Source organism: Rhineura floridana, chromosome 3 (genome assembly GCF_030035675.1).
Source record: "Rhineura floridana isolate rRhiFlo1 chromosome 3, rRhiFlo1.hap2, whole genome shotgun sequence".
Lineage (NCBI taxonomy): Eukaryota > Metazoa > Chordata > Lepidosauria > Squamata > Rhineuridae > Rhineura > Rhineura floridana.
The window spans coordinates 191,087,807-191,114,857 of NC_084482.1; the positions used below are offsets into that span (position 1 = coordinate 191,087,807).

General features: G+C 41.1%; 1 protein-coding gene across 1 annotated transcript; it reads right to left on the reverse strand.

Annotated features, from left to right (window-relative positions):
- Positions 1–70: 70 nt before the first annotated feature.
- LOC133380875 (1-acyl-sn-glycerol-3-phosphate acyltransferase alpha-like) lies at positions 71–26,937 on the reverse strand. The gene is made up of 6 exons (XM_061619035.1): positions 26,715–26,937; positions 23,373–23,506; positions 19,439–19,614; positions 17,340–17,438; positions 11,776–11,848; positions 71–2,403 (listed from the first exon to the last, which is right to left on the reverse strand). Exons 1-6 carry the CDS (start codon positions 26,897–26,899, stop codon positions 2,219–2,221), a joined length of 852 nt encoding a protein of 283 aa, XP_061475019.1. The 5' UTR covers positions 26,900–26,937; the 3' UTR covers positions 71–2,218.
- Between the last annotated feature and the right edge of the window lie 114 nt (positions 26,938–27,051).

Consider the following 27,051-nt stretch of genomic DNA (forward strand, 5'->3'; position numbering starts at 1 on the left):
TGATTTGCAATTTAAGCAACAGAGACATTCCAGATGTCACATTCATTTTATTACTGATTTGTTTTGTGACATCTTAATATCCAGCCTTTTTTCCAAGGAGCTCAAGTCAGCAAGTACCATTTAAAACAAACAACAACAGCCCTGTAACACCAAAAGCTTGTCTGTAGCACGGGGAGGAAAAACCAACAAAGAGTTTTGTGGCACCTTAAAGACTAACGAATGCAGTATGTGCTGAAGCTTTCATGGACTAGAGCCCACCTCATCAGATGCATGAAGTGTTATCCTGAGTTACGTGCAGGTAGGTAGCTAGCCGGACAGTTGGAGGATTATAAAGAGGTCAGAGAAAATGAAATGCAGAAAGCTGGTGACAAATGTATGAACAGCGGCCATTCAGAAAATGGATGTTGGTGATATAGACATCTGCCATTACAATTGGACAAGACCTACCCTGGGAGTGAGTACTTGAACATCTGGGTGCATTGCTTGCTCCCCTGGATTGCTATCTCTTGAGATACTGAGGGATTGGGACCCCCTGCCTGGCTGAGAGCCCAAAGAGAAGCTGCACTCAGTCTTGCAGCCTCTTGTATCAGCTGGGTCAGAGAGCATAAAAGGACAGCAGCCCTTGGCCAGCACCAAAGGAATGACACCACCGTGTATATAGTCCCTTGGGGAATCCCAAAGGAGAGGGCACTACCCCCCTTCTTTTTTTTTTATTTCCCAATCTGAAGGAGGTTAGATAGCTGGGAGGGCCTCAGGCACGTGTGTTTCCTGTGCAGGATGACAGCCTGTGCAGTGAATGTTAGGAGAAAGTGTTCAGATGCCTTCAGAAAGAAAGAGTACAACTGACAGAAGGCTGCCCTCCCTGGGTGTGAGACAGACGGGGAATAGAAGTGCCCCAATGTTACAGGAATTTGATAGGTCTTGTGTACTTCCAGTGACACTGTTCCCAATTCTTGCAGATGTCTACTGGGATAATTGGTTGTAGGAGATTTTGTTGGTGGGCTGTTGTTTGTATCATCATCAGCATAATCATCATCATCATTATAATTAGTATTAGCATTTGTTGATTGCCCTTCACCCAGAGGTCCCAGGGTTGGTTACAAGAACCTTAAAACACTGCATTTAAAACCATTAAAAACAACCACAATCATGTGTTTAGGAGCAGCCTGCATAGGGAGGGATAGGGGTGATACCACCCCAATTTCAGTGATCAGGGGTAGAGGGAGGTATAGCTATGGAAGTAATGGAAGACAAAGGCAAGGCTATCTATGCCTCGCTCCTTGTTCCCCCTCCTCCCATGGACAGGTTCCTTGGTTGTTCATCTGCTTTGCCCACTGGACTGCTCATGCTGTTGTTTAATGCCAGATTGGTACACAATAAGGCCACACTCATCCCATAATATGATCATGGATGAGGGTGCCGATCTGGTGTGTATTCCTCAGATGTGGGTGGGTTAGCTAGGAGGAGTTGATCTGACCCAGCTGTGCCCACCTGGATACTTGAATCCACTTTAAGTCCAACACATGCATTAAGGGGCCCACTCGGTGCAACATCAGCAATGCAGTCTGCATCTGTATTGGAATTATTTTAAATATGTTTTTATTGTTTTATTCCTTGTTTGCTGCCCTGGGCTCCTTTTGAGAGGAAGGGCAGGATATAAACCGAAGAAGAAGAAAGAAAGCCAATTAACACATGTAGTATGATTAACAACAACACTGATTACATTCACACACCCTGCGCAACCATGTGTCATGATAACACTTCATGCATCTGATGTAGACTCTTGTCCTATGCCATAATAAATTACTTAGTCTTTAAGGTTCACTAGACATTTTGCTGATTTTGCTTCAGCAAGCTAATATGGCTATCCTTATGGAAGTCTGCAGAAGGGGGGTGGTCCCAATAAGCCATAATCCCCAGATGTTTACTTTAAAACAATAGTAATGGTAGAACGTGAGATATGAGGCAAACTGTACAGGCACTATTCTCCTCTGTTGTGAGAAACTAGCCTGCTTCCCATGCAGAGAGGTACATCTGCAGATGTCTAAAATGTCACTCTGTCTTCTAACCATTAGCTGGTAGCTGCCTTCTCACGGGAAGCTTTCCTGGTTCACAGTAGGTGCAAGGGCTAAATCACTGAGGGCACTTAGGTCAAGAGGTTAGATAACTGTAATACCCACTGTGGGGGGGGAGCACATGTGGGGGAAAGGACTGGTTTCTAAGATCCCTGGTGATTGGTGGTTCGAGAGGTGTCTTCTTTGGGGATGCGTTCTTGGTTCCCAGTTGAGATCTCATAGAATGTGGACAGCATTATCTTCCGCACACAGTCTACTAATTCTGGGACATCAGCTGGGCTCAATCCCTCAGTCTTTATTGGAGGGAGGATCCGGATTGTCACTTCCCCTTGGAGGAGAGAAAAACACAGGAACTGTTGTATTGATGAGCCATTCACCAAGGAAACGAGAATGAAGCTGAAACTGAAACACCCACTAGTTTGCAGGGAAAGTAATAGATTCACCCTGACATTAGGAACACAGGAAGCTGCCTTATACTGAGTAAGACCATTGGTCGATCTAGCTGAGCTCAGTATTGTCTACACTGACTGGTAGTGGCTCTCAAGGGTTTCAGACAGAGAACATTCCTAGCCCTACCTGGAGATGCTGGGAATTGAATCTGGTACCTTCTGCATGCAAATTAAGTGCTTTGCCACTGAGCTTCAGAGTAAACATGCATTAGACTGAACTGTAAGACTAGAGCATTCCCTCTGCCTGAGGAGCACTTGGTAAATTCCAAGACAATTGAAAACAAGGTCATGGACCTTTAACCCTATGGCTGCTGAAATTTATTTCTTTATTTGAAACCTTTACACCCCGTAAATGGTGTAGGCTGTGTGGGGGAGATCTGCTGATTGCTGCTGACCAATCAGCAGCAGCTGACTAGAGCCATGCACACTTTCAGTTTTTGTCCTTTCCTGGCAGCAGTATTCAGTGGCTGTTTGTGCTCTATCTACTGTGTTAGGATGCAGGCTAATGCGAAAGTGCTCACTAATCCTCCTGCAAGCTGATATTTGGATTTGAAAATGTACACAAAGGAAAAAAGTTTCTCTACCCTTAACCAAATAAATCTTAAAAAGAACAGAGTTAAGGTTATAAATTATATAAACATGGACTTCTACTTTTTCATAGGATAAAATGAATAGTACAGTAGGGCCCTGCTTTTCGGCATTCCGCTAATACGGTGGCTTTCAATTAGAGTAGGGCCCCACTCATACAGTGCTTGTTGCACTTTTATGGTGTTTTTTGGGCGTCGGGCACCATTTTATTGATGGAATTCTGCTTTTAGGCAGGTTTCGTTTTTAGGCGGGGGTCTGGAACGTAACGGGCCATATGAGTGGGGCCCTACTGTATAAAGAAATATAAGGAAAGCACTGTGATGGACAGTGCTAGGTTCCGCCCTTTTCTGTCGTTGGCCAATCCTGAAATTGGAATATTGAGAAGGGGGAGAGTGTAAAAAGACTGTTTTTTCAGTTAAGTGTATTCAGTAGAGGGTTTTAAAACAGAGAGATAGTTGGGGGCTGGGTGGGAGTAGGTTAATATAGAAATATTAACAGAGTTCAGGGAAAGGTGAAGATTTGTAACATTGTAACTGTCATGTTCATGTGCCAACTTTACAGCTTGTCTCAAAGAAGTTCTTGATTTACAAATAAAAAGTTCTCTTTTTGTTTTACATTACTGCCTGGATCACTTGAAGGTGGGAGGAGTGATGAGTTGCAAATAATATTGGAACCCATATAGAACTGGTCACATACATCAAAATATATTGGGACACACACTCTGCATTTTGAGCAGGGGATTGGGTTTGATGGCCTTATAGGACCCTTCTAACTCTACTATTCTATGATCTGTTTTACTGCTCCTGATTTAGGGCAGTCACCTCATAGGCTGTCAGTAACCCAGGAGAAGTTACAAAAGGCAGGTGAAGTGGGACAGGTAGGCCCTATGAGGGAAGAATAGGACTAGTGGAGTAGACCTGGTTTCCCTCATCTGGGGTTTTATGAGGGCTGTCACAAGGACTTCTTTATCCCGCTTACAGGCCACTGCCAATCAAAAATAAGTGTTGCTAAAATGTAACGGTCAGATGCATTTCAATGTTTGTTGGCTTCTGTGGCCAAATATTTATGGTCTAAGACAAAAATAAATACAAATAATAATGGTTAGGAAATTGGATAAGAAAAACATTCTTTTAGAAACCAAAATATAGGACAATCTTATCACTTACCCAGAAGCTTGTTTAGATTTTTTTTTTTTACCAATCTGGGATTCCAAAATAGACATTCAAGCAATTTCCAAAGTCAATGTGAAGCCACAGAGTGACACAGTTGTATGCATCTGCCATTTTTTGAAAATGTGCCCAGAGATCTTAGTGTTAGGTTATAAAGTCAATATGTGCATTTAACATCATGGCTGTGCCCCGCATCTTGTTCTCGATAACACGGGAAATATTGAGGAGCAGCACCAAGGTGGCCTTAACTTGACTTGAGCCTAAGATGTCGGTTTACTTCCCTATGACACAACCCTTTTGGCATTCCAGTGGCTCAAAGAATAAAAGCCTGTTTAAGCTGGAAACTTCCCCTCCCCACTCTTCCTGTTTACTCCTGTTTCACCTTGGGAGTTTATTGTTTCGCTTATAGTTGCAAAACATAACATGTATAAAACTGTTAAAAGTTCTCCTGTTACCCCACAATCTCCTGCATGCAAGTCTAGCAATATTACTTTGTCGTCATTCGAAAAGCACCTGGTTAATCGCTAAGGGCTCCAGTTCAGCATTTCTTTTTTTCATAGAGCGCTTATCTCAAGGGCATGTGAAATACGCATACCCATATTCTGAAAGATGGTTTGATGTTTCTACTTATGTTCTCCCTCTGCAACCCTTCACCTCCTGTACATGTTTTTAGTTATGATGACAATCAATTGTTTCTTTGTAGTCCATGACGCTTCACCCCATATTGTAACTTTCGGGGTAAAATCTATATATTCTCTGACCTATCAAATAAACGGGTTCCCACGCTGACCTGCCTTTGGGCTAGTAAGTATTGGGTTCCCCTTTGCAAAGGAATTGTGTCTTGCTTGCTTGATTTCTGATAGTGGGGTAAATTGCTCACTTCTCCGCACCCCTCCCGGGTGAATGCGAGTTGAGGAGACAGAGACGCCTCGCGTGTTGGGTTTGTGCCTAACAATAGCTATTTCAGATTGAGCAGAATTATTATTTCAAAAGACAGGGTTGTATTCAACTAAGTCCTACTCAGAGTAGACCCCCTAAAATTAATGAACCTAAGTTGATGTTATATGCCTTCAAGTTGATTACGACTTATGGTGACCCTATGAATCAGTGACCTCCAATAGCATCTGTTATAAGCCACCATCTCTTGTTTGGTCTTCCTTTTTTTCCTACTCCCTTCTGTTTTTCCCAGCATTATTGTCTTTTCTAATGAATCCTGTCTTCTCATTATGTGTCCAAAGTATGATAACCTCAGTTTCATCATTTTAGCTTCTAGTGATAGTTCTGGTTTAATTTGTTCTAACACCCAGTTATTTGTCTTTTTTGCAGTCCATAGTATGGCTCAAAGCTGTCCTGCAACACCACATTTCAAATGAGTTGATTTTTCCCTTACCGGCTTTTTTCACTGTTCAACTTTCACATCCATACATAGGGATCGGGAATACCATGGTCTGAATGATCCTGACTTTAGTGTTCAGTGATACATCTTTGCATTTAAGGACCTTTTCTAGTTCTCTCATAGCTGTCCTCCCCAGTCCTAGCCTTCTTCTAATTTCTTGACTATTGTCTCCATTTTGGTTAATGATTGTGCCAAGGTATTGATAATCCTTGATAAGTTCAATGTCCTTGTTGTCAACTTTAAAGTTACATAAATCTTCTGTTGTCATTACTTTAGTCTTCTTGATGTTCAGCTGTAGTCCTGCTTTTGTGCTTTCCTCTTTAACTTTCATCAGCATTCGTTTCAAATCATTACTGGTTTCTGCTAGTAGTATGGTACAGTTTGCATATCTTATTTATATTTCTCCCTCCAATTTTCACACCTGATGGCATTGCTCTCAGCTTCTTCAACACTCTCAAATCCCCTCACCACGTTAAGGTGTGCATCCAAGAGGGGGTAACCTAAGTTAGTCATGTTTATTAACTTCAATGGGTCTACTCTAAGCAGGAGTAGCATTGAATACCATCCACAATTTTCACATTTTTGATATGTTGCATAACCTTTGATGCCCATTGTGCACCCTTGTCCCAGGTGAGATGTCCATCTTCCCACCCTAATTACACAATTTTGTTGATGTAGAAAGACTCTTGGTCTGACTTAATATAAGGGCAGCTTCTTATCTCCTTATAGTAGCATTTTTGTTTTGTTTTTAAATGTGTGTTTTACAGTGCAATATACAAAACTCTAATATAGTCTGTAGCTCAGAAGGAAGCTGGTGAATTCTCACCTACAGATGGTGAAGTGGAAGACTGGAGCTTCTGCTGGTAGGAAGCTGTCTTATACTGAGTCAGACCACTGCTCCATCTAGCTCAGTATTGTCCACACTGACTGGCAGCAGCCCTCCAGGGTTTCAGGCAGGGAATCTCTCCTAACTCTACCTGGAGATGCCAGGGATTGAACCAGTGATGTCTGTGTTATGGAATGCACTCCCTGCTGAAGTACAAGAGTCCCCATCTGTATTGGCATTCACTCTGCTTTTGAAGATAAACCTGTGTACCCAGGCACTCCCTCACTCTCTCAACCTAAGCCTCCTGTTTGAATGGTGTTGTTGTTTTAATGGGATTGTTTTACTGTCTATTTTAATTATGGATATTTACCTTTTAATGTTTGTGTAACTAGTTTTATATTTTCTGAACTGCTTAGAAACCTATTTTGGCGGACTTCCGGGAAGGGTGACTTAGCCTGTGCCTGCTTTTGAGACGGGCTCCTGCCTCAAAAGAAGCTTATTCAGATATATCAGTCAGATTTTTTTTTTTTGACTGATTAAACTTCTCCCGGGTAGGGAGAAACGAAGAGATTAACCTCAAAGCCTATTTTTGTTGGGACGACCAGATCTCATTAATTTATGGGACGAGGTCCAGCCGACGAAGGTGGGACGGATTTTCAACAACAAGCTCTATCTGATAAAGCGAACGTTCATCTTATCTTCTAAGAGAGAACGCACTAACAGGCAAGCACCCTTCTTTCTATATTTTTCTTTTACTTGACTTAAATTGTTGCTGTTTAAAAGAGATTTGCCAGATTGATCGGTTTTCGACATCTCACTGGGGAGCCATAACTTCTCTCTGCTACTCACTAATTAATAGCTTATCTCTGTTTTTGTTGCAAAAAGCTGTCCTGGATTTGCATTCTAAAGATATACACAGAAGAGGGATTTCTATTCCAGATTTTTATTTTGAAGAATATTATATTGTCTGAGACTACTCTCTTTTTGGTCTATTTTATTTTGACGAATCTGTTTCCTGACGACCGCCATTAATTGTTTCGATCCTGGGAACTGCATTTTGTTTACTTAAGCATGGAGAGATAAGGCTGTCTGCTCTGTTTATACTGTGATGTCACCAAGTTTGGAGTATTAACCCAATTGTTGCTGAAATAAGAAGTGGTTTTCCTATATTTTTCTTTTAAAATGGCAATTAAGAAAGTGGCTGAGAATCTGGAAATAACTATGTTTCAGAAAATAATGGATGAGATTGAGATAACGAAACAAAACCTGCGACAGGGTTGTAAGGAGCTGAAAATTGAATTGAGTAAAATGAAGCAGGAGATTAAAGATATAGGGGTCCCTGTGAGAGAGGTGACCCTGGAAGGGGTCCCTGTGAGAGAGGAGACCCCGGAGATTGGAACAAACGTGGAACAGGAAAAAGATTTGGAGTCTATGGACTTTAGAAACAAAATCTATTGTTTGGAGACACAGGAGATTAAAGACATAGGGGTCCTTGTGAGAGAGGAGACCCTGGAGACTGGAACAGGGGTCCCTGTGAGAGAGGAGACCCTGGAGACTGGAACAGGGGTCCCTGTGAGAGAGGAGATCCCGGAGATTGGAACAAACGTGGAACAGGAACAAGATTTGGAGTCTATGGACTTTAGAAATAAAATCTATTGTTTGGAACTCAATGTTATCTCTGAAGAAATTAATGAAGATTCTAGAGATAAAGTTATCAATGGCATGGATAATCTTCTGGACTGGAATGATGTGATGGAGCCCAATATAGAGAAAATCTATGGAATTAACTGCAGCCATGTGACAATGGAAAAACTTTCAAGAGATGACCCAGTGTATTTTGAAAAAAAGAACAGAGATATGATTTTACAGCAGTATTTCAGCAACCTATTTAGAATGGATGGCAAGAAAATATTTGGGATAGAGGTAATTCCCATCAGACTCTTACTATATGACTATGGCTCTGACAGCAAGATTATTATGGAATACTGATAATGGAAGATTGGATACTGAAATTACTGGACTTAACAAGACTACTGAAGATGGAAGATGGAAAATGGAACTAATAGGGATAATAGAACAATGGCTACTGAAATTACTGAACCTAACAGATTCTGATGTGATGGATTAATTGAAATGTTTATTTTGACTATGGTTATGACAATAAGATTATCATAATTAGTAATGAGATGGATTAATCGATATGCTTATCTGGAAAAAAAAATTGATAGATATATTTCTTAAAGAATTGAAACCTCTCTTTGACTTTTTGTGGAAAGAATAAAGTAATGTTTATGAGATTTGATGATTAAGTAAGATAACTACTGGAGGAAAGTGATTTTATAATATGACTTAAGAGACAGGATTGTTATATATTATAGACTTATAACTGATTTGATCTTTGACAAATGGGAAGTCAATATTTTACTCTTTATTTTTTTTTTGTTTTTTTTTTCTTTCTTTTTTTTTTTTTGTTTAACTATTTTTGATTTTGTTTTTTGTCTTTGAATGTTTTATGATTTTGTCTTGTATGTTTTATGAAAATCTGAATAAAAATTATTGAAAAAAAAAAAAAGAAACCTATTTTGGCATTAAGTGCAGAGCTTGGAAGTAACTAGTTACAAGTAACGAATTACTTGTAATTCATTACATTTTTGAGTAACGAGTGGGTAATTCCTTTACATTTTGATTGTAATAGAACTAGGAGTAATTTTACTACTTTTGTGGAGTAATTGTAACGTTTCCAGAATTACTTTTGGGCATTACTTGGGGGGAGGGGAGCAGGGGAAGTCTTCTGCTCCTCTGATTTGTGGATGAAAATCATGTGCCTCAAACTGGGCTTCTGTGCAGTGCCTCTCTTTCCTCATGCTCTATGGATGGGTAGGAGGCGACGAGGGAGGAGGCGGAGAGTAAGACGGGGTGGAGTGGAGAAAACAATTATTTTAAAAAAAGATAATGGTGGTGAAGAATGGAGTGGAGGGAAAAAGGATCTGGAGGTCAAGAACATGGATAAAGGAGGAGAAGGAGGCAGCAGCAGAATGGAGATAAAGAACTGTGGAGGTGAAAGATGACAACATGTGTGTGTGTGTGTGTGTGTGTGAGAGAGAGAGAGAGAGAGAGAGAGAGAGAGAGAGAGAGAGAGAGAGAGAGAGAATACTGTGTTTGCACTTGGCACTCAAAGTGGCCTCCGCCACCCTCTCTGGCTACTGTGCTGCATTTGCGGTATTTTAACTTTTTTGCATCTCAGAGGAAAATGTTTGCTTGAGTGAGTGTCCCTTAGTTGGTGGCAGGGCAGGGTCCAGGAGGTCATTAAGTGAGAGAGATTATGCTGGCTGGCTGAGGGGGGGGGTTGCACTTGGTTTGACATGCAAAGATCTGAGTAGTGGCCTCAGACTCCCTCCCCACCACCCTTACCAGCAGAGAGACCACCATTGCTATCTTATGAATAAAAATAATTATTCTACTACCTCTGTATGTGTTTGTTTATTTTTAATGGTGTTTTAGGCTACTTAGATGTGCAGCAGCCAAGGCCAGCACCTTGTAGGCATTTTTTTAAAAAGTAACTGAAATGTAATTGTAGTGATTACTTTGGAGGAAAAGTAAAGTAATCAGTTAATTCAGAGCAATTGTAATGGTAATTACTACTTTTTTGAGCCATGTAACTGTAACTGTATTTATTACTTTTAAAAAGTAATCTTCCAAGCTCTGATTAAGTGGCATATTAATTAATAAATAATACAAATAAAATAACAATTTGACATGGGACATTCTACATGCAAAACAGATGCTCCATCAATAAGCTACTACAAATCAGTATGATGGGGTTTTCTCAAAGGATGATTTCTTTCCTCTAACATTTGCTGCTGCCCAAAGGTGCTTCTGCCTCTTTTCAAAACCTAAATCTAGGATTAGGAAAATATCAGTTTTAATGTGTGCACTAAGAACATTTGATGTGAAATGAAATGGTGGAGGGCAGAATTCTTAATTAAGGAATCTGTACAGCTGTGAAAAAGGAGCCAAGAGTCACAAGTATAGTGTTAACCCATAGTTCAGACAAGAGAAGGAATGTGCCCTGGAATAATATGTGAAGGGCCACCTTTTCCCATGTGAACCAGCCCACCAACTGCATGCCTCATGGAGGCCCTGCTCCATATTCTGTTACCACTGAAGGTATGATCGGCTGTAAAAGATGGGCCTTCTCTGAAGCAGCTCCCAGATTGTGGAATTCCCTTTCCCAAGAGACTGGATCAGTCTCCTCATTATCAGCATTACATTTAAAGCACATGGCTCCCTTTCCCCCCCCCCCAAAGAATCCTGGGAACCTTGGTTTCACCCCACACAGCTACAAATTCCCAGCACCCTTAATAACCTACACTTCCCAAGATTCTTTGGGGGAAGTCACATGCCTTAAACGTAATGCTGATAATGAGGAAACCATGTAATGTTGATAAAATACATTATTTTTAAAAAATGGGCTGTTAAGACCTTTGTTTGATTGCATCTTCACTTAATTCCACCACCACTCCATCATTTTGTGCTATACCGTAATGTTTTGATTCTCTTTTTATCTTTTTTATATTGAGTGTATGTTGTAGATTATTTTAATTTGTCTTGTCAGCAGCCCTGGAAAAATGTAGACTGGAAGAAAGGACAAAAACATTTGAAATAAAGAATTTAGAAGTAGCAGGGGTCTTTGGGAAGAGGAAGGCATAGAACTTAGGAACATAAAGCTACCTTATACCAAGTCAGACCATTGGTCCATCCAGCTTAGTATTGCCTACAGTGACTAGCAGCAGTTCTCCTGGGCTTCAGGCAGTGGACATCCCCAGCCCCACCTGGAGATGCTGAGGATTGAACCCGGGACCTTCTGCATGCAGAACTCATGCTCTACTACTGAGCTTTGGCCCTTCCCCAAAAATTGAGCTGGCCCCTTTCTGGGTTAAGGATTATAGTGACAGCACAGGAGGCTGGTAGCTCCATGTCAGTGGGGCAGTGGAATCCACTTGTGGTTTTTCCAAGAGCTGTCCAAGGTGGTTTCAGCCACCAGCCTCAGACCAGTACTGGACACAGATTTACAGCAAAAATGGGATTTGTCATTGAAGATAAATACAGGAATGGGGTGTTGAAGGTGACGTGAAAAGAATGTCACCTCTCCCCTACAAAAGCCTGCCCCCATCCATCTTACATGGAATCTGGAAAACTGTGTTTGCTTCATAGCATTCAGTTCCAGTTTCAGACATTGTTCCAGAAACATTTCATCCTATTCCTTTCCCACCTGTTGTGAATCTTTTATTTTTCTTGCTGAAGAAGTTCTGGTAGGAGGACATTACCACAGGAATGACTGGCACCTGCGTAGACATAAAACACATCTCATTGATGCCCCCAGCCAGATGGAAATGCAGATCCTTGGCTGCTCTTCCCCCAGCTGAGATCAGGGAAAAAAGGCTTAGGAAGAGGAGTTGTGGAGGGAGGGGAGAAAGGTTAAGGATGTTACTTCTCCCCTACAAAAGGCCCCCCAGTCCATCTTAGGCAGCAGACATGGAGTATGGAAATCTGTGTTTGCTTTATAATATCTACTTCTACCTTCATCATATCATCATAACAACTTACCATTAGCATGTGTAAGCTGAATGTTGTGGTCAGCTTTCCCCTCAGCAGTTGCTTCCAGAGAACATAGAATAGTAGAGTTGGAAGGGGTCTATAAGGCCATGGAGTCCAACCCCCTGCTCAGTGCTCCTTTTGAATACTCTCACAGATTAAAGGCCTGTTTATTGAATATTCTGTTTATTGAACATTTAATTCTGATTTGTTTACAGGGAGGTGAGATGACACTGCATCAAAGCAAATCTTATCCCACACTTTCCAGTGCATTTCCCTATCACTTTCCTTATCGCAAAAAGTCTGATCTTTTGGGGAAGGAGGTTTGTTGCAGAAGAGCTCCTCATTAAGTATAATTGCATGACCTGAATTTGCCCATATGTGATTGAATCTCACCTGAAAATAATGGCAGTCTAGAAGTGCCCGAAAATGCAGCTTAGGTAGTTTACTACAAGAGCTGCTTAAAGGGAAATGTAGGAAAAGATACTGTTTGTGGCAACATCCCTTTAACAAGAATTTATGGTTGTTGTTGTTTTAAAAAAACAGACTTAAAAGCAGATTGTGGGGAGCAAGGCTGGATTAAGATGGCTAGGGCTCTGGTGCAGTTCCCAAAAGCACCCCCTCCCCTAGAAAGGAACGCATGATTTAAAAAAACGTTGTTGTTAATAATAATAATTTGTTTTGTTTAATATTCTGCCCTTCCTCCCAGCAGGAGCCCAGGGCGGCAAACAAAAACACTAAAAACACTCTAAAACGTCTTAAAGCAGACTTTAAAATATATTAAAATAAAACATCTTTTAAAAAATCTTTTAAAAATATCTTTAAAAACACCTTAAGAAGCAATTCCAACAGAGAAGCAGACTGGGATAAAGTCTGTACTTAAAAGGCTTGTTGAAAGAGGAAGGTCTTAAGTAGGTGCTGAAAAGATAACAGAGATGGCACCTATCTAATATTTAAGAGGAGGGAATTCCAAAGGGTAGGTGCCACTACACTAAAGGTCTGCTTCCTATAAGATGGTATCTGCAGGAGGCCCTCACCTGCAGAGCGTAGTGATCGACTGGGTATATAAGGGGCAAGACAATCTTTCAGGTATCCTGGTTCCATGCTGTATAAGACTTTGTACACCAAAACCAGAACCTGCAGTATATTTCTATACTGCAGCACATATATACTCATATCTGAATGGTGTACAATTCTGAAAAACCACTAATAAAACAGCAGTAATAAAACAATGGCAGATTATACGCTAGGAAATGCCAGAATAAAAACCAAGGTTGTAAGTAGATGCCTACAAATTAAAACTGTGGGTATGTGTCTAATATCAGATGACATGACAATGAATTCTACAAAGCAGGAGCCTTTCCTTACAACCGACTTTTTATTGCCTTTGCTACTGCAAAGTCACTGCTTATGTCCTCAAAATTTTCACACAGCACATGTGTGGTGGGCCACTGGGTTGCCCATCCTTGTAAAGGTGATTAGACAAAGCGCAGTGTGAGACCAAGATCCACTTCCTATTGTTAACCTCCACAACTTCAGCTTAGTCACAGGTAGACTGGCTCTGAAGCTGGAGGCTACATATTAAAATCTGGTCTAAAAATCCATTGATGGGCACCTTTCCTTCTCTGGGTTCAGAGGTAGTCTACCTCTGATCATGGTCAGGGAGGGCAGACAAACAATATTATTGGCCTCAAACCTGCCTATGGGCTTCCTGATGCATCTGGCTGCCATTGCAGGAAGCAAGATGCAAGACAAGGTGGTCCTTTGGTTTCATCCAGTCTGGTTGCTCTTATATTCGAGGGACTCCCCCCCCCACTGCCAATTAATTTTTTTCCTCATTTGTTAAGAATATTTTTTTACTAACCTGTGAACACACCTCACTGCTTCAAGAACCCAAGCAAGCTATTCTGAAGCAACAGTATTTTTATTTTGCATACTACCCTACTGACAGAAAAAAACAAAGCATTTTTACGGGACATTGTAAAAGCCGGAATGAAATGGAACAGGCCGGAACGGGCCCTTTATAAAAGAAATTGATGCCAAAAACACTGGGATGTGTTAGAGACACTTGAGAACAACATTTAGGAACAAAAACCATTCCGATAGGATTTTTATTAACCCTTTAACAACCAAAATGCCCTCCGGAACGGAATGAAACAGCCCGGAATGGCGACTTCCCAGCGAGCCAGACCTCCCAAATTCACCAGTCCCACATGACTACATGGGATGCATGCAATAAGACACAAAACTTCCACATAAGCCACATTCCATGCAATAATACATCTTTCTGAACAGAGCCCATAACAACATCTGAACCAGCCAAGTCAATCAAATGCACCAGTTATGCATAACTGTATGAGTCAATGCTCTGGGCCACAAGCTTTCACAGCAACCACTTTCACTTGTATACACACAGAGACAAATTTCATTTGATGTCAAATTCAAATTGGTACTGCTGAAAGTTAAGGGCACACTTCTGTATTTTTGTGAATACTTTGATTCTCTTATGTTACTGTAATATATATTAAAGATGACCTTTCATTCCAACGAGCGGTAGTGTTTATTTATAAATTATACAGTCATCTACACAAAACATCCTGAATCAAATGTTGATAGTATGCAAATTTAACTGCAAAACAAATTGCTCCAATAAATATTATTACTTAGTTGGCAGCTCTAGTAATGATTAATGAGGTATGTGTGTGAAAACAATATAGTACATTGTTGTTTTTCTTTCCTAGCAAGGTTTTTGTAGTAAGCTATACTAGTATTGAATGCAACTACATATAGCTTTTGGTGCTAGAGAATAGCTGCAGTTTACTCTTCTTCCCACTAGGGGCACTATAAGATCTGCTGGTCTCTGATCCCTTCTTTTTTCAGACCAAAAAGGCAGCAGCCCAGGTATGCTATATTTATACTGTGGAGGTGGCTCAGTGGCAGCAAGTAGTGTCTTCTCTCATTGCCTACAGCAGAAAAGCCATCAGTAAAAGCCAGCCAACTTGCCCCTCCAATCTCTTTCTCTTTCTCTCCCCAATTCACCAACCATTCGCAACCTGGTAGCAGCACCACTAGTGTTGCTTATTGGACCTACAAACAGCAAGAAAGGGTATTCTTAATCACCCCAGAGGTTCCTGGGTCATCCTGTGTTATCTCCCATTTCCCAACAAAAGGAGAGGCAGCAACATGTGTGGCTGGTGAATTTGGTAGGTCTGGCTCATTGGGAAGTTGCCATTCCGGGCTGTTTTACATAAAAGCGTATTACAGCCCGGAACGGGTATCGGAATGTGGTTTCGTGGAAGTTTTGTGTCTTATTGCATTAATCCCATGTAGTCATGTGGGACTGGTGAATTTGGGAGGTCTAGCTCATTGGAAAGTCGCCGTTCCGGGCTGTTTCATTCCGTTCCGGAGGGCATTTTGGTTGTTAAAGGGTTAATAAAATCCTATCGGAATGGTTTTTGTTCCTAAATGTTGTTCTCAAGTGTCTCTAACACATCCCAGTGTTTTTGGCATCAATTTCTTTTATAAAGGGCCCATTCCGGCCTGTTCACTCTTCAGCCACAAAAGGCTTCCAGAGTGGCTTACAAAGATCAGTAATAAGACAAATCATGATAAATAATAAAACCTTACATGTTTTAAAAATCAGCACTATAAATAGCTTCCTATCGCCAACCCTCCAAATATTCTCATTTATTAGACTGTGCACTTTTTTGGCAGTAGTGGGAGATAACCAAAATGCTTAGGATAAATAAGTCTGTATTATATTAATTACAAATGTATGTAGTGTTACCTGACCTACCTGACTGGCTGCTGCTGTTGGGCCTGGGCAAACTACAGAGATAGACTAGGAAACAGAAGCAAAAGGAAAGAAATAGCTACTCTTTAGGATGCAGGGATTTCTTTGTAGTTACTGCTGTTGAAACAATTGACTTGTCAATCACAGCTCTGACTTCACTCATTGGCTAAAAACACAAAAGGCGGGAAAAGAAAGGCTGGCTCATTTGTCTGGACATTTTGCTTCCTAACTTTCTTAATATAAGGCTGATTTACTTTTTTTTAAAAATGAAAGAGACCTAACCCTCTTGAAGGTAAGGCCTTGGTGTAATTGCTCCAATTGCACTTGTATAATCTGGCCTTGGTGGTGAACTGCTGAGAGGAATATCCTCAGGATGTTTTAACACAAATTTGGTTTTGTTTGCATTTTAATGAGAAACTACCTCATTTTGCAGTTTTACAGCAGGTAAAACTATATTATCTCCCTGTAGTTACTATGGGTGAGATCCAATGCTAGTCCTACTCAAAGAAACCCTTTAAAATTAATAGAAATGACTAACTTGGGTCCATTCGTTTCAATGGGTCTACTCTTGAGTTGCTATTATTATTGTTGTTGTTGCTGTTGTTGTTGTTGTTGTCTTTATTTATACCCCGCCATCCTTCCAAAACTTGGAACTCTTGCACTGGAGACCACCCTATTACTATTATTGAATGGAATGCTGCTGTTTACTGTTGTTTTTCACTGTTGCATTTCTTTTGCATTTTGGGGTGTTTTATTACACTTTTTTTAGTCTTCTATTTTAATGGTTTTGTATTTTTTTAAATACTGTGCTGCTTTAAGATCATTCACTGCTTTGGGTAAATATCATAGCCAATTTAGCATTTTATCAATACAGTGGATCCTGGCAGGATTTTAAGGGTGAGAGGGCATAGCCATGGATAAAGATGGTTTGAAATACCAGGCTTATTCAATAAAATATCCGATACTGAACTTGAGGTGAATTTACCTAACGGGAACAGTTGGCAACCCTATTTGGATGACCTCAGTCGAACTGTTGCATATAAACGTTATAAGCTGGATCTGCAACAAAATGTTGCAGTGTAGAGGACTTTTGTTTAGTGTTCCAGTCAGTCATCCATGCCCTTCCTTTCGATACTCTATTCCATTCTCCATTCCCCCAGCTTTCACATTCTCCCCACAACACACGCACAATAATTCTGTGCCCAACGAATAAAGTGGAATGATTTGAGCTCACTCCATTCGACTGTTTGTGGGTTAACTCCTCCCTCAGTGTGTTTTTCCCCATAAAGGTTTTTTGTAATTCTGCAAACTCCCAAGCCTGTCGATACCTCCTTCAGTTGCATGGATGGTGCCATTTTAGCTTAATAAGGAGAGCCACTCAGAGAATGAATCCACTATTAGAAAATAGGATATATTAATAAACAGAATTGGAAGGTGGAGGATCTCACCTGGGCTTGCACAGCCAGATGGAAGGGCCCACGCTTGAAGGGTAGCAGAGTGATGCCATCATAGTTTCTAGTGCCTTCGGGGAACACCCAGATTCGCAGCTGGAGGGGAAAGAGAATACTGAAAGGATTTTCAAACATGACTTTCTTTTCTCCTCAGCTGGAAACAGAAAAATGCTATCTTCTAGTGGCTAGAATATAGCCTTTCCCTGACATATGATTTCCTCCAGTTAAGTTGCATCAGTTCTGATACCACAGAGGACTCAGTTTGGAAAAAAAGAATCTCTTAGCCTAAAAATAATGGCCTATATTAATAATGGCTTGTTGTTGTTTTGGCCTATATTTATTACATTTATCTCCCACCTTTCCTCCATGGAGTACAAGGTGGCATACATGGTTCTTCTCCACATTTTATCCTCATAACTGTCATGAAATTGTAAAATGGTTTAAAATGCTTTTTGCAACATGGCTCAGATGCAGAGAATTGTGGGGATTTCATCTTGGGAGGAGATGGGCCTCTGTGTAAGTGGAAAACTTTTAAGTTTCGTTTCACAGGTGCCACTAATTAAGAGCTGGAGAAGCAGCACCTGGTTGTCTCTGTTATCTGTTGAGAGCCTGGTACTCAAGGCCAAGCGGGCCTGAGAAGAGTTGAGATCAGGAAGGGAGGGGGGCCTGCTAAGGTGCGAAAAGTGAAGAAGCTTCGGGAAAATTACTTCATTAGAAAGCCCCCTGATTGGCTGAATCACTGTGAATCGTTGTTAGGGTTTTTAATATTTAAAATATTTTAAATAAATAAATAAATAATTTTTTTCCTTAAGTATAGGGGGTGACACCTATAGTCTTTGTTCCCCTGGGTTCCATCTAGACGGGTGGTTACCTGAGTGGGGTTCCACTGCCTTCACTACCCTACTTATGTCTCTCTGAGGAGAGATGAGATTTACAACAACTACCTCTTCAAGTAAGTAGAATAGGTCAGTTAGTTTTGTTATTTTTGGTTGTGTCTGAACTCTCTTGTATGTCTTACCTAAATCCCTGGTTGGAAGTGGGTTTTGAGGAATTGTTTTGCTGCTATTAATTGTGCACTTATATTTTTTATTAATAAAGCTACTTCTTATTTACTCTGGTGTGTTCATTGAGCGAGAATGATTTTGGTTCTGAATCTGGCACCTTGACCACTGACCGCAAACTACCAAGAGTGTGTTTTGGCTTTACCAGAGGGCTTCTGGACAAGGAGTGCCTGTTTGGCTCTTGTCCTTAGAAATCCTTGGTGTACCTATATCTGGGCTCTGAGTTCCCGACTCAGAGTGTGAACCAGTAGAAGGGGTGGTGGCAGCCTATCTTCTACCTTGCAGGGTTGGTGTTGGTTTGCACAGCCTTGGCAAGGGGAAATTGGGTTCTGGATCAATTACCCAGGGTGGGGAATTGGGTCTGAAGCATACGCCTGGCACCCGTGGAGGGTCGAGGCTATGACAATAACAACCCTCTGAGGTAGGTTAGGTTGAGAGACAGTGACTGGCCCAAGGTCATCCAGTCAGCTTCATAGCTGAGTGGGGATTTGAATCCTGATCATATATGTATGACCATGAGTTTATTGAGCCAAGGCCTTGAATAAAGATAGTTACACTGTTGGTGGGCCATTCCTAAATAAAGGACAATGTACGTTTTCTCATCTAACCTAGTTCATGCTTCCTGTCCCCTAGGCAGGTGCTAATTGGCCTTCCGCTTACCAGATTCTGTTAGCAAATAAAAGAATGCTTTTGGCCCTGGGCAATCTCTTCACAGCAGCCTTCAGGAAACCAGAGAAACTGCCATAAACATACCAAAGGTCTTGGGGCACCTTAGACTAGCACATTTTATCATGGCATAAGCTTTTGGGGACTGGCATCCACTTCATCAGATGCTTGAAGTGTAATCTTCAATTGCATATAGTTGTCAAGAGGAATTGTACACAGTAGGGTTGAAGGGAATGCCAAATTGGAGCTAAGATGTAAGCAAAATAAGCACAGTGACCCTTTTACAACAGCAGGGATAGGTGAAAAAACAATAAATTTGGGTTGTGTATACCCATACATTTAAATTACATTGCCCTCCTCTTTACTCACATTGTCCCGGACAATGGTGTCTGCTGCCTTCGCCATGGCATGGATAGATGCTGCTCTTTCCTTGCGGTCAATGAAAATGAAGCCACTCAGCCACCCAGCAATACCGACAGTCAAATAGTGTATGAGCTCCTTCTTGACAATCAAGATGCATCGCTCTGGCAAGATCTGAAGCATCCCTGGGAGCACCAAAAAATTAGGGAGGGCCAGAAAAAAAAACTAATAATTTTTTTAAAAAATTGTAAAAAAAAAAAAAGTTGGGGGGGCAGAAAAAAATTAAGGGGAGTGGAGACTCCTAGATCACCCTGGCTACAGGCCTGTTGTATACCACCTTTATATATTTTATGAAACTGCAGTTATAAATATTTCAGTCAATAATTCAAATGAAGGTTGACTGCGCACTTCTTCCCACCCTTCCCTACAGTCCCGAATGAGAGATGTAGCCATGTATTATAGTGGTTAGATTTAGGCTAGGGAGGCCAGAGTTCAAATCCTTGCTTAGCCATGAAGCTACCAAGATGATCTTGAGCTAATCACACATTGCTGAGAAGATAAAGTGCCCTGAGTTCCTTGGAGGAAGAGTAATATGTCTGTGTGTATTTATGTATCTGTCAACTTGCATGAACACACACCGGTTGCGGGGAATGTAACCCTCAAAATGCAAAGTCCCTCTCCACTATGCTTGTACAGTGTTATCTGTTATGTTCAATGTCCAATGCAAAATAAATGATCTCATAATAAAAACCTTGCACACTCTTTTGTGACATTTTGGTAGGCCAAATAAAGGGTATTATCTTACTAGGGGCTCTGCCCCTGCATGCATTGCTCACCAAATCCACCTAGAACCCCACCCCTCACCAGTCTTTCTTCCCTTAGACCTTGCCAAACTAACCCCTCCAGACTAACTCATTAAACCAGGGGTAAAGAACCTTTTGGCAGGTGGGCAGGGCAACCCACATGTCAATCACATAACATAATTGTGATGTCACATGATTGATAGGAGGGTTGCCCAACTCACCTGTCAAAGTTGGCCCACAGGGTGGGAGAAAAGAAGTTTCCCACCCATGACCTAATGAGTTGGGGGGCAGTTAGACTTGGCTAAGCAGCCCTCCCTTCCCCCTCCTTTTAGATCTGGCTGAGCCTCTATCCTGCCCCCAAACGCTACGCTAAGCAGGATTGCTCTCCCACCCCTTATTGGCTTAGCACTGAGTTCAGTCGCATGAGAGAGATCCCTCCAAACAGGGGTCACCCAACCAAGCAGGATTGCTTTCCCTTCACAAGAGCTGATGGGGGTGTGATCCTGCTTAGCACTGGGTTCAGGTACATGCGAGATCTCTGCAGGAGCTTCTCTTGTGCATGCTGACCTAGTGGTAGGCAGGTTTGGACCTTCTCCCGCAAGGAAGAAGAAGTGAGGGAGGGATACACAGGCAGACAGCTCAAGTGAGTCACAGGGAAAATCTCAGGGCAGGCCGGGACAGCTCCTCAGCAAACATCTTGCTGCCATCACTTCCCTCCTCCTCCTCTAATGCTCTGCCTATGGTGAAATGGCATCATTGGTGAAGCAGGCAGTGGTGGTGCAGCAGAGCCAGACAATTGCTGAGCAACTGCCCCAGGTTGTCATGACTGTTCCTCCATAGCTTGCCTGTGCCAGCTGCTTCTGCCTACCTCCTCCATGCCTACTTTCTCCACTGCCGCAATGGCCCTGGCTTGGCAGCATTTAGAAGGCTGTCGTCATGCTGTAGTTTGCAGCAGCATGATGCTTACATTTTTATTATACAGTAAGATAATAACAATACTCTTCTAGTACTACTAAATATTATGCTAATACTCTATGCCTGACCCTACACACCCAATCCCATCTGTGGTGATCTGAAGTTATTTTCTCTTTGACTTCCCAGGAGGAATCGCTCCGCCTGTGCAGCCTTTGAGACGAGCTCCCGTCTCAGAGGAAGCTTTTTCAGTTATAAAACCAGTCAGAAGATTTTTTGACTGGAAAAAATTTTCTCCCAGGCAAGGGAGAAACGAAGAGATTATCCACAGAAAGCTTCGTTTTGTTTGTTGGTCTGGAATTCATTGGAATCGCCTATGAAGGAAGGTAGCCAACAGCGTCAGACGGAGCCAGGGATTACAAACAGGCTCTAACTGATTAAGCGAGACATTTTTTTTTCTTCAAAGAAAAACGGAAATTAACAGGCAAGCATCCTCCTGTCTATTATCATCATTTTGTTATCGTTACTGCAAAAGAGATTTGTCAAAGAGTCAGCAACAAAGAAGCCCTGGGTGAGTTATAACTTTCTCTTTTACATACGGAATTAAGGAGGAAGAAAATCAAAATAGCCTATCTTTGTTTTTTATTGCAAAAAGCTGGCATGGAATTGTGCATTTTAAAGATATAAACGGATGAGAGGCATCTAATTTGAAGAGAAAATTTGATTTATCTGATATTTGAGTATTATATGTCGGGGACTATTTTTCTTGGTCTACTTTTTTTTTTGGCGAATCTGCTTATTCCTTATGCCACTAATCATTTGGACGCTGTGAACTAAATTTGTTTTGGACATATAAGAGATAAGGCAGTTCGTGCTGTCTAGAGGGTGATGTCATCTGGCTTGGAAGATTAACTCATTTGTGACTGGAAAAAGAAATAAACTGTTCTTTGCTTGAGAATACTGACTATATTAGAATTGAAGGGGTTTTGTTCTTTTGGTTTTAAGAATGACAATCAAGAAGGTGGCTGAGACCCTGGAAGGGGTTCTCTCTCTAAATATATTTCAGAAAATAATGAATGAGATTAAGCTAACGAAACAAGAGCTGGGACAGAACAGACAAGAGATGAAAATTGGATTTGGCAAAATGAGACAGGAGCTGAAAGAAATTCAGGATTCTATAACTGGACAAGAAAAAGAAGATGAAAGAAAGATCAAAGGGAAGGTTCAAGCCCTGGAGATTGGAATAGATTTATGAAATATGGACCTGGAAAAAGATTTGGATTTTACGGTTGTAATGGATCCCAAAGACAAATATTACTGTTTGGAATTCAGCGCTGTCCCTGAAGGAATTGGTGAAGAGATTAGAGATAAAGATATCAACGACTCAAAAAAATTCCTGGATTGGAAGGATTTGATGGAACTTGAAATAGAGAAAGTTTATAGAATAAATTCCAGATATGTGACAATGGAAAAACTCTCAAGAGATGTGTTAGTGCATTCTGTAAAAAAGAGGAACAGAGATACAACTTTACAACAACATTTCAGTAATACATTCAGAATTGATGGCAAGAAAATATCTGTGATGAAAGAAATCCCTATCAGACTCTTATTATATGACTATGGCAGCAAGACCAAGATTATTGGGTGTGCAAAGATGGAAGATGGAAGATGGAATCAATACTGATAATGGGAGAATGGGAGAAGAGCTATTGAAATTACTGGATTTAATAGACCTGAAGAGATGAATTAATTGACATGTCTATTTGGAGAAAAATTGATGGATATATATCTCAAGAATTAGAAACTTCTCTTTGACTTTTTTGTGGAAAGAATAAAATGGTGTTAATGAGATTTGATACCAATTAAGATAACCACTGGAGGAAGGTGATTGTATAATTTTATTAAGAGACAGGTTTGTTATATATTATAGACTTATAGCTAATCTACGACAAATCGGAAGTCAATAGTTTTTATTGTAATAGTTATTAATTTGTTTTGTTTGTTTTGTTTTTGAAAATTTGAATAAAAATTAATGATAAAAAAATGAAGTTATTTTCTCTTTAAGCAAATTGCTGCACTGCTACATTTCTACTTGTGGATCACTGCAATCCAAAGACCACAAATTAATCTTGCACAGGGAAAGATGTGGTTGGGTCACTCCTGCCCTTCTGGGCCCTTCCAGCTTGATGAATGAAAAATATTAAAACTTGATCATGCAGTCAACATACCAAGCACATCCACACTGCATTGATGATTGGCAAGTATGACATACGGCCCTTCCAGATGTAAGTTCTGAGCACCCTGCACTTTGATCTTTATGCCAAGGAAGTATTTCACCGGCTTCATGACAAAAGCAAGAACTCTAAAACAAGACAGCAAAATAGAGGCATTTTAGAAAGGTAAAGGAGTTGAGGAACAGGAGGAAGAACTTTATTACTGACTTATTTATTTATTGCATTTATAGCCTGCTCTTCCTCCCAGAAGCAGCCGAGGGCGGTAAACAAAAACACTAAAAGCACTTTAAAACATCTTAAAAACCAAAGACTTTAAAGCATATTAAAACAAACTATTTTTAAAAAATATTTTAAAAACAACTTTAAAAACATCTTAAAAAACAATTCCAGCACAGACGCAGACTGGGATGAGGTCTCTACTTAAAAGGCTTGTTGAAAGAGGAAGGTCTTCAATAGGCGGCAAAAAGATAACAGAGATGGAGCTTGTCTAATATTTAAGGACAAGGCAATCACCTGCTACAGTCTGTTCAAATGAAAGCTAGCATGGTGTAGTGGAAGAGAGTTGGATTAGGACTGGGGAGACCCAGATTCAAATCCCTGCTCAGCCATGATGCTCATTTGGTGATCTTGGGCTACCTACAGGGATGTTATAAAGATAGCAGAAAGGGGATCTTGTAGACTGCTCTGAACTCTTTGGGGGAAGGGTAGTAGAAAAATGGAAGAAATCAAATGAAATGCAAATACCTGCTGCAGGGCCCTCAGAGACTGCAGGAGAGGCTAAGAGTGAAAGCCCCACCCCGGCCATGCTCCCAATCAGACTTGAATAAGTCACATCTGCCTCTCCTTGAAGCTGGAGGAGTGTCGCCTCCTCCAATCTTTCATGGGTAGCTAAGTATAATTAAACACCTAGCCATTAAGCTCCCATTGATGAAACATCCATTCACACTCCTGGGCTGTTTATCAGCTGTCTTTTGTAAAATGACTGCTTGACAAGACATAATACACTTATCTTGTGTTAAACCAACCTTCCCCAACTTGGTACCCTCCTAATGATTTGGGCTACAATCAGCCCCAGCCACAATGTCCAGTGTTCCCTCCCTCCCAAGGCTGGTCCATGGCTCGTACATGTGTGTTGGGAAAGCGTGGATAGTTTCACCATGTTTCTGGAAGGGAATTTCTTGCTGCAATCAGCCCTACTCCCTAAGTGGGGTGGGTGAATCTGTCAGTTTTGGTTTCTCGCAGTTTCTCGTTTTTCCAGTCTTCAGTTCTCCATATTTCCACATCAGTTTTTGGTTGTTGTTTTTAAGTCCTCATGCAGATTTATCAGCTGAAGAATTGCACTGCAAAATCTGGAGAAGTGCAAACTCTGAAAGATGGCTGTGTTTCAGCTTGCATATTGTTTCAGATAGTGCAAATTTTGTAGATTTGCCTTTAAATGCAAACTGAGGACTCATCTACACAGTGGTTTACTGTGTTTGGTGCTACTCACATCTTTTAATTTACATGGTTCACATGGCATTACCAGCAAAAAGAAGCTCTCCCTGTAAATCCGTACTAACGCAATCCTCTGATAATACAAAAAGGGGGGGGGAAAGTCTTAACTCCGTGTCTCTAGTGCTTGCAGATGCTTTGCTCCAATTCTTTTAGGTGGGTGTGTCACATGTTCCCCTCTCCATGCCCACTCCCTCCTTCTCCCTTCTTTCATTTTGTTTCCTCTAAGCTGACAAGCAACTTCTGGCTGCTCTCTGTTCTCCTGGTCTTTTTTATGTTGCTCCAAATGGTGCCTTATTTTTCTTTTCCATCTAGCTTGTGTGCAAAACATAACACTGCTAAAACAAATATTTGCACTTCACCTGTATTGTCACAGTGAAAATACAAACAATCGCACTTGCAGGTTGTTGGGTTTTTTTAAAGTGAAACCTACTGCAGCTGGTAGAATAAACTGGGCATGCTTGGTTGGCAAGTAACCAGAGGGACTGGAAATGTTAAATTAGAGGGTGTGGTCATTAGGAAACTGTGTGATTGATCCTTCCCCTCAGAGTGAATAGAAAATACCATGTTTGCAGCTGGCATTCAGCCCTTACTGTGGACAGTGCAAACAGAAAAAGGAGGTAAAAACCGTGTCTTTAGTACGAAGTAACGCTCCCATGTGGATAAGCCCTGAATCTAATTTCTCCCTCATCTCTGCTCCCTACCCCCATTTGCCTCCTTGGTCATACATATATCTAGACCAGCACCAGTTGGGGAAGGCTGATACAGACCAAGCTTCCATCAGCCTTCGATTCTGGAATATCAACCAGCAATCAGCATAACAAAGGAGTGGTCTATTACTAGTCATAACGCCAGGACTGAGGCAAAATGTCTCTGTATCTCTCCCTTGTCTCAGGACATCTCCATCCTTCAATTTCCCCTTCTTGTTCCCATTGCGCCACACAAGCAGTGGTACAGTTAGGTCATTTTAGGGAGTTTCATCTGTTGCTATTTTCAAATGGGATTCAATCACATACAGTAGGGCCCCGCATTACGGCGTTCCGCTGATGCGGCAGCTTTCAAGCAGGGGAAATTCCCAGTTTTAAAGCCGATTTTGCCATTTTGCAACGTTTTTGCATCATTTTTTTGTGACGCGGCCCATTATAGTCTATGGGGCCCCGCTTTATGGCAATTTCCGCTTTACGGTGGGGGCCTGGTCCCTAACCCGCCGTATTAGTGGGGCCCTACTGTACCAGCAAATTCAGACTGCATAATTTGAAGCTGATTTGGGACTCTTGCATAATAAACCTTACGATTTTTGTGACAAGGTAAGTGATGGGGGGGAAGTATTGAAACGTGTGGGATAGCACGTGCTTGACACAATGTTGTATAACCCCCCCAGCAAACAAATCAGAATGAATGCTCAATAAATAGTGTCATCCAACCGCCCAACAAACCTTGTGCAATCAAAGCAGAATGAATACTCAATGAAGAGGTCATCATGAAGCAACCTTAGACTGGACGTTATGGTCTTATGCCTCTCTCTCTCTCTTTCTCTTTCACACACATACACGGATACACATACTTTAGATATTAAGTCCCCTCCAGAATCCTTTTTATTGTGCATTCATTATGATTTGTGGAGGTAGAAAATGTGACAAGCCAGTCCTGCTGCATTTGGCGCCATGTTCACCCATTCATTCTGCTGAGCAGGGCCCTCCACACAAAACATTTAAAGCCCATTTGTCAATGGGCTTCTGAGAAGGGATCTCATCACACACTCCTGTGTTCTACATAGCCCCAAGCATACAGTCATTAAAATAAAATAAAATACAAAAACTAACATAGTAGTAATACTTTACTTACTTCATGTTTGCTACATTTCTTCCCCGGGCAGCTAAAACAGGAAGTACCATGCCGCACACAACAAATATCCAAATATTTAAAAAGCAAACTTTAAAATAATATCTGAAGGTACTGCTGTAATGATAGAGGAGCAGCACTGCAAAGATGAAGAGGAAGAAATTGACTAAGCCAAGAGACTGGACCATGATGTCTCCTGGAGATCTCAAGTCTACACACTTGCATTCTGCAGTATTTAAATCAGCTAAGTTTGGTTGGGTGTGGAATGCATGGTACAGAACATGTTCAAACAAGTATATCCCAGCACAAGAGAACATTCATTGTCTTTAATTACCATATT

Bases quoted from the DNA above. Each gene is read 5' to 3' on its own strand.
- LOC133380875 (XM_061619035.1), bottom strand. From the start codon at position 26,899: ATGGTCCAGTCTCTTGGCTTAGTCAATTTCTTCCTCTTCATCTTTGCA. The intron at 23,507-26,714 runs GTAAGTAAAGTA...GTCTTGTTTTAG, and splicing joins AGAAATGTAGCAAACATGAA to AGTTCTTGCTTTTGTCATGA. The intron at 17,439-19,438 runs GTGAGTAAAGAG...TTTCCCCTCCAG, and splicing joins ACACCATTGTCCGGGACAAT to CTGCGAATCTGGGTGTTCCC.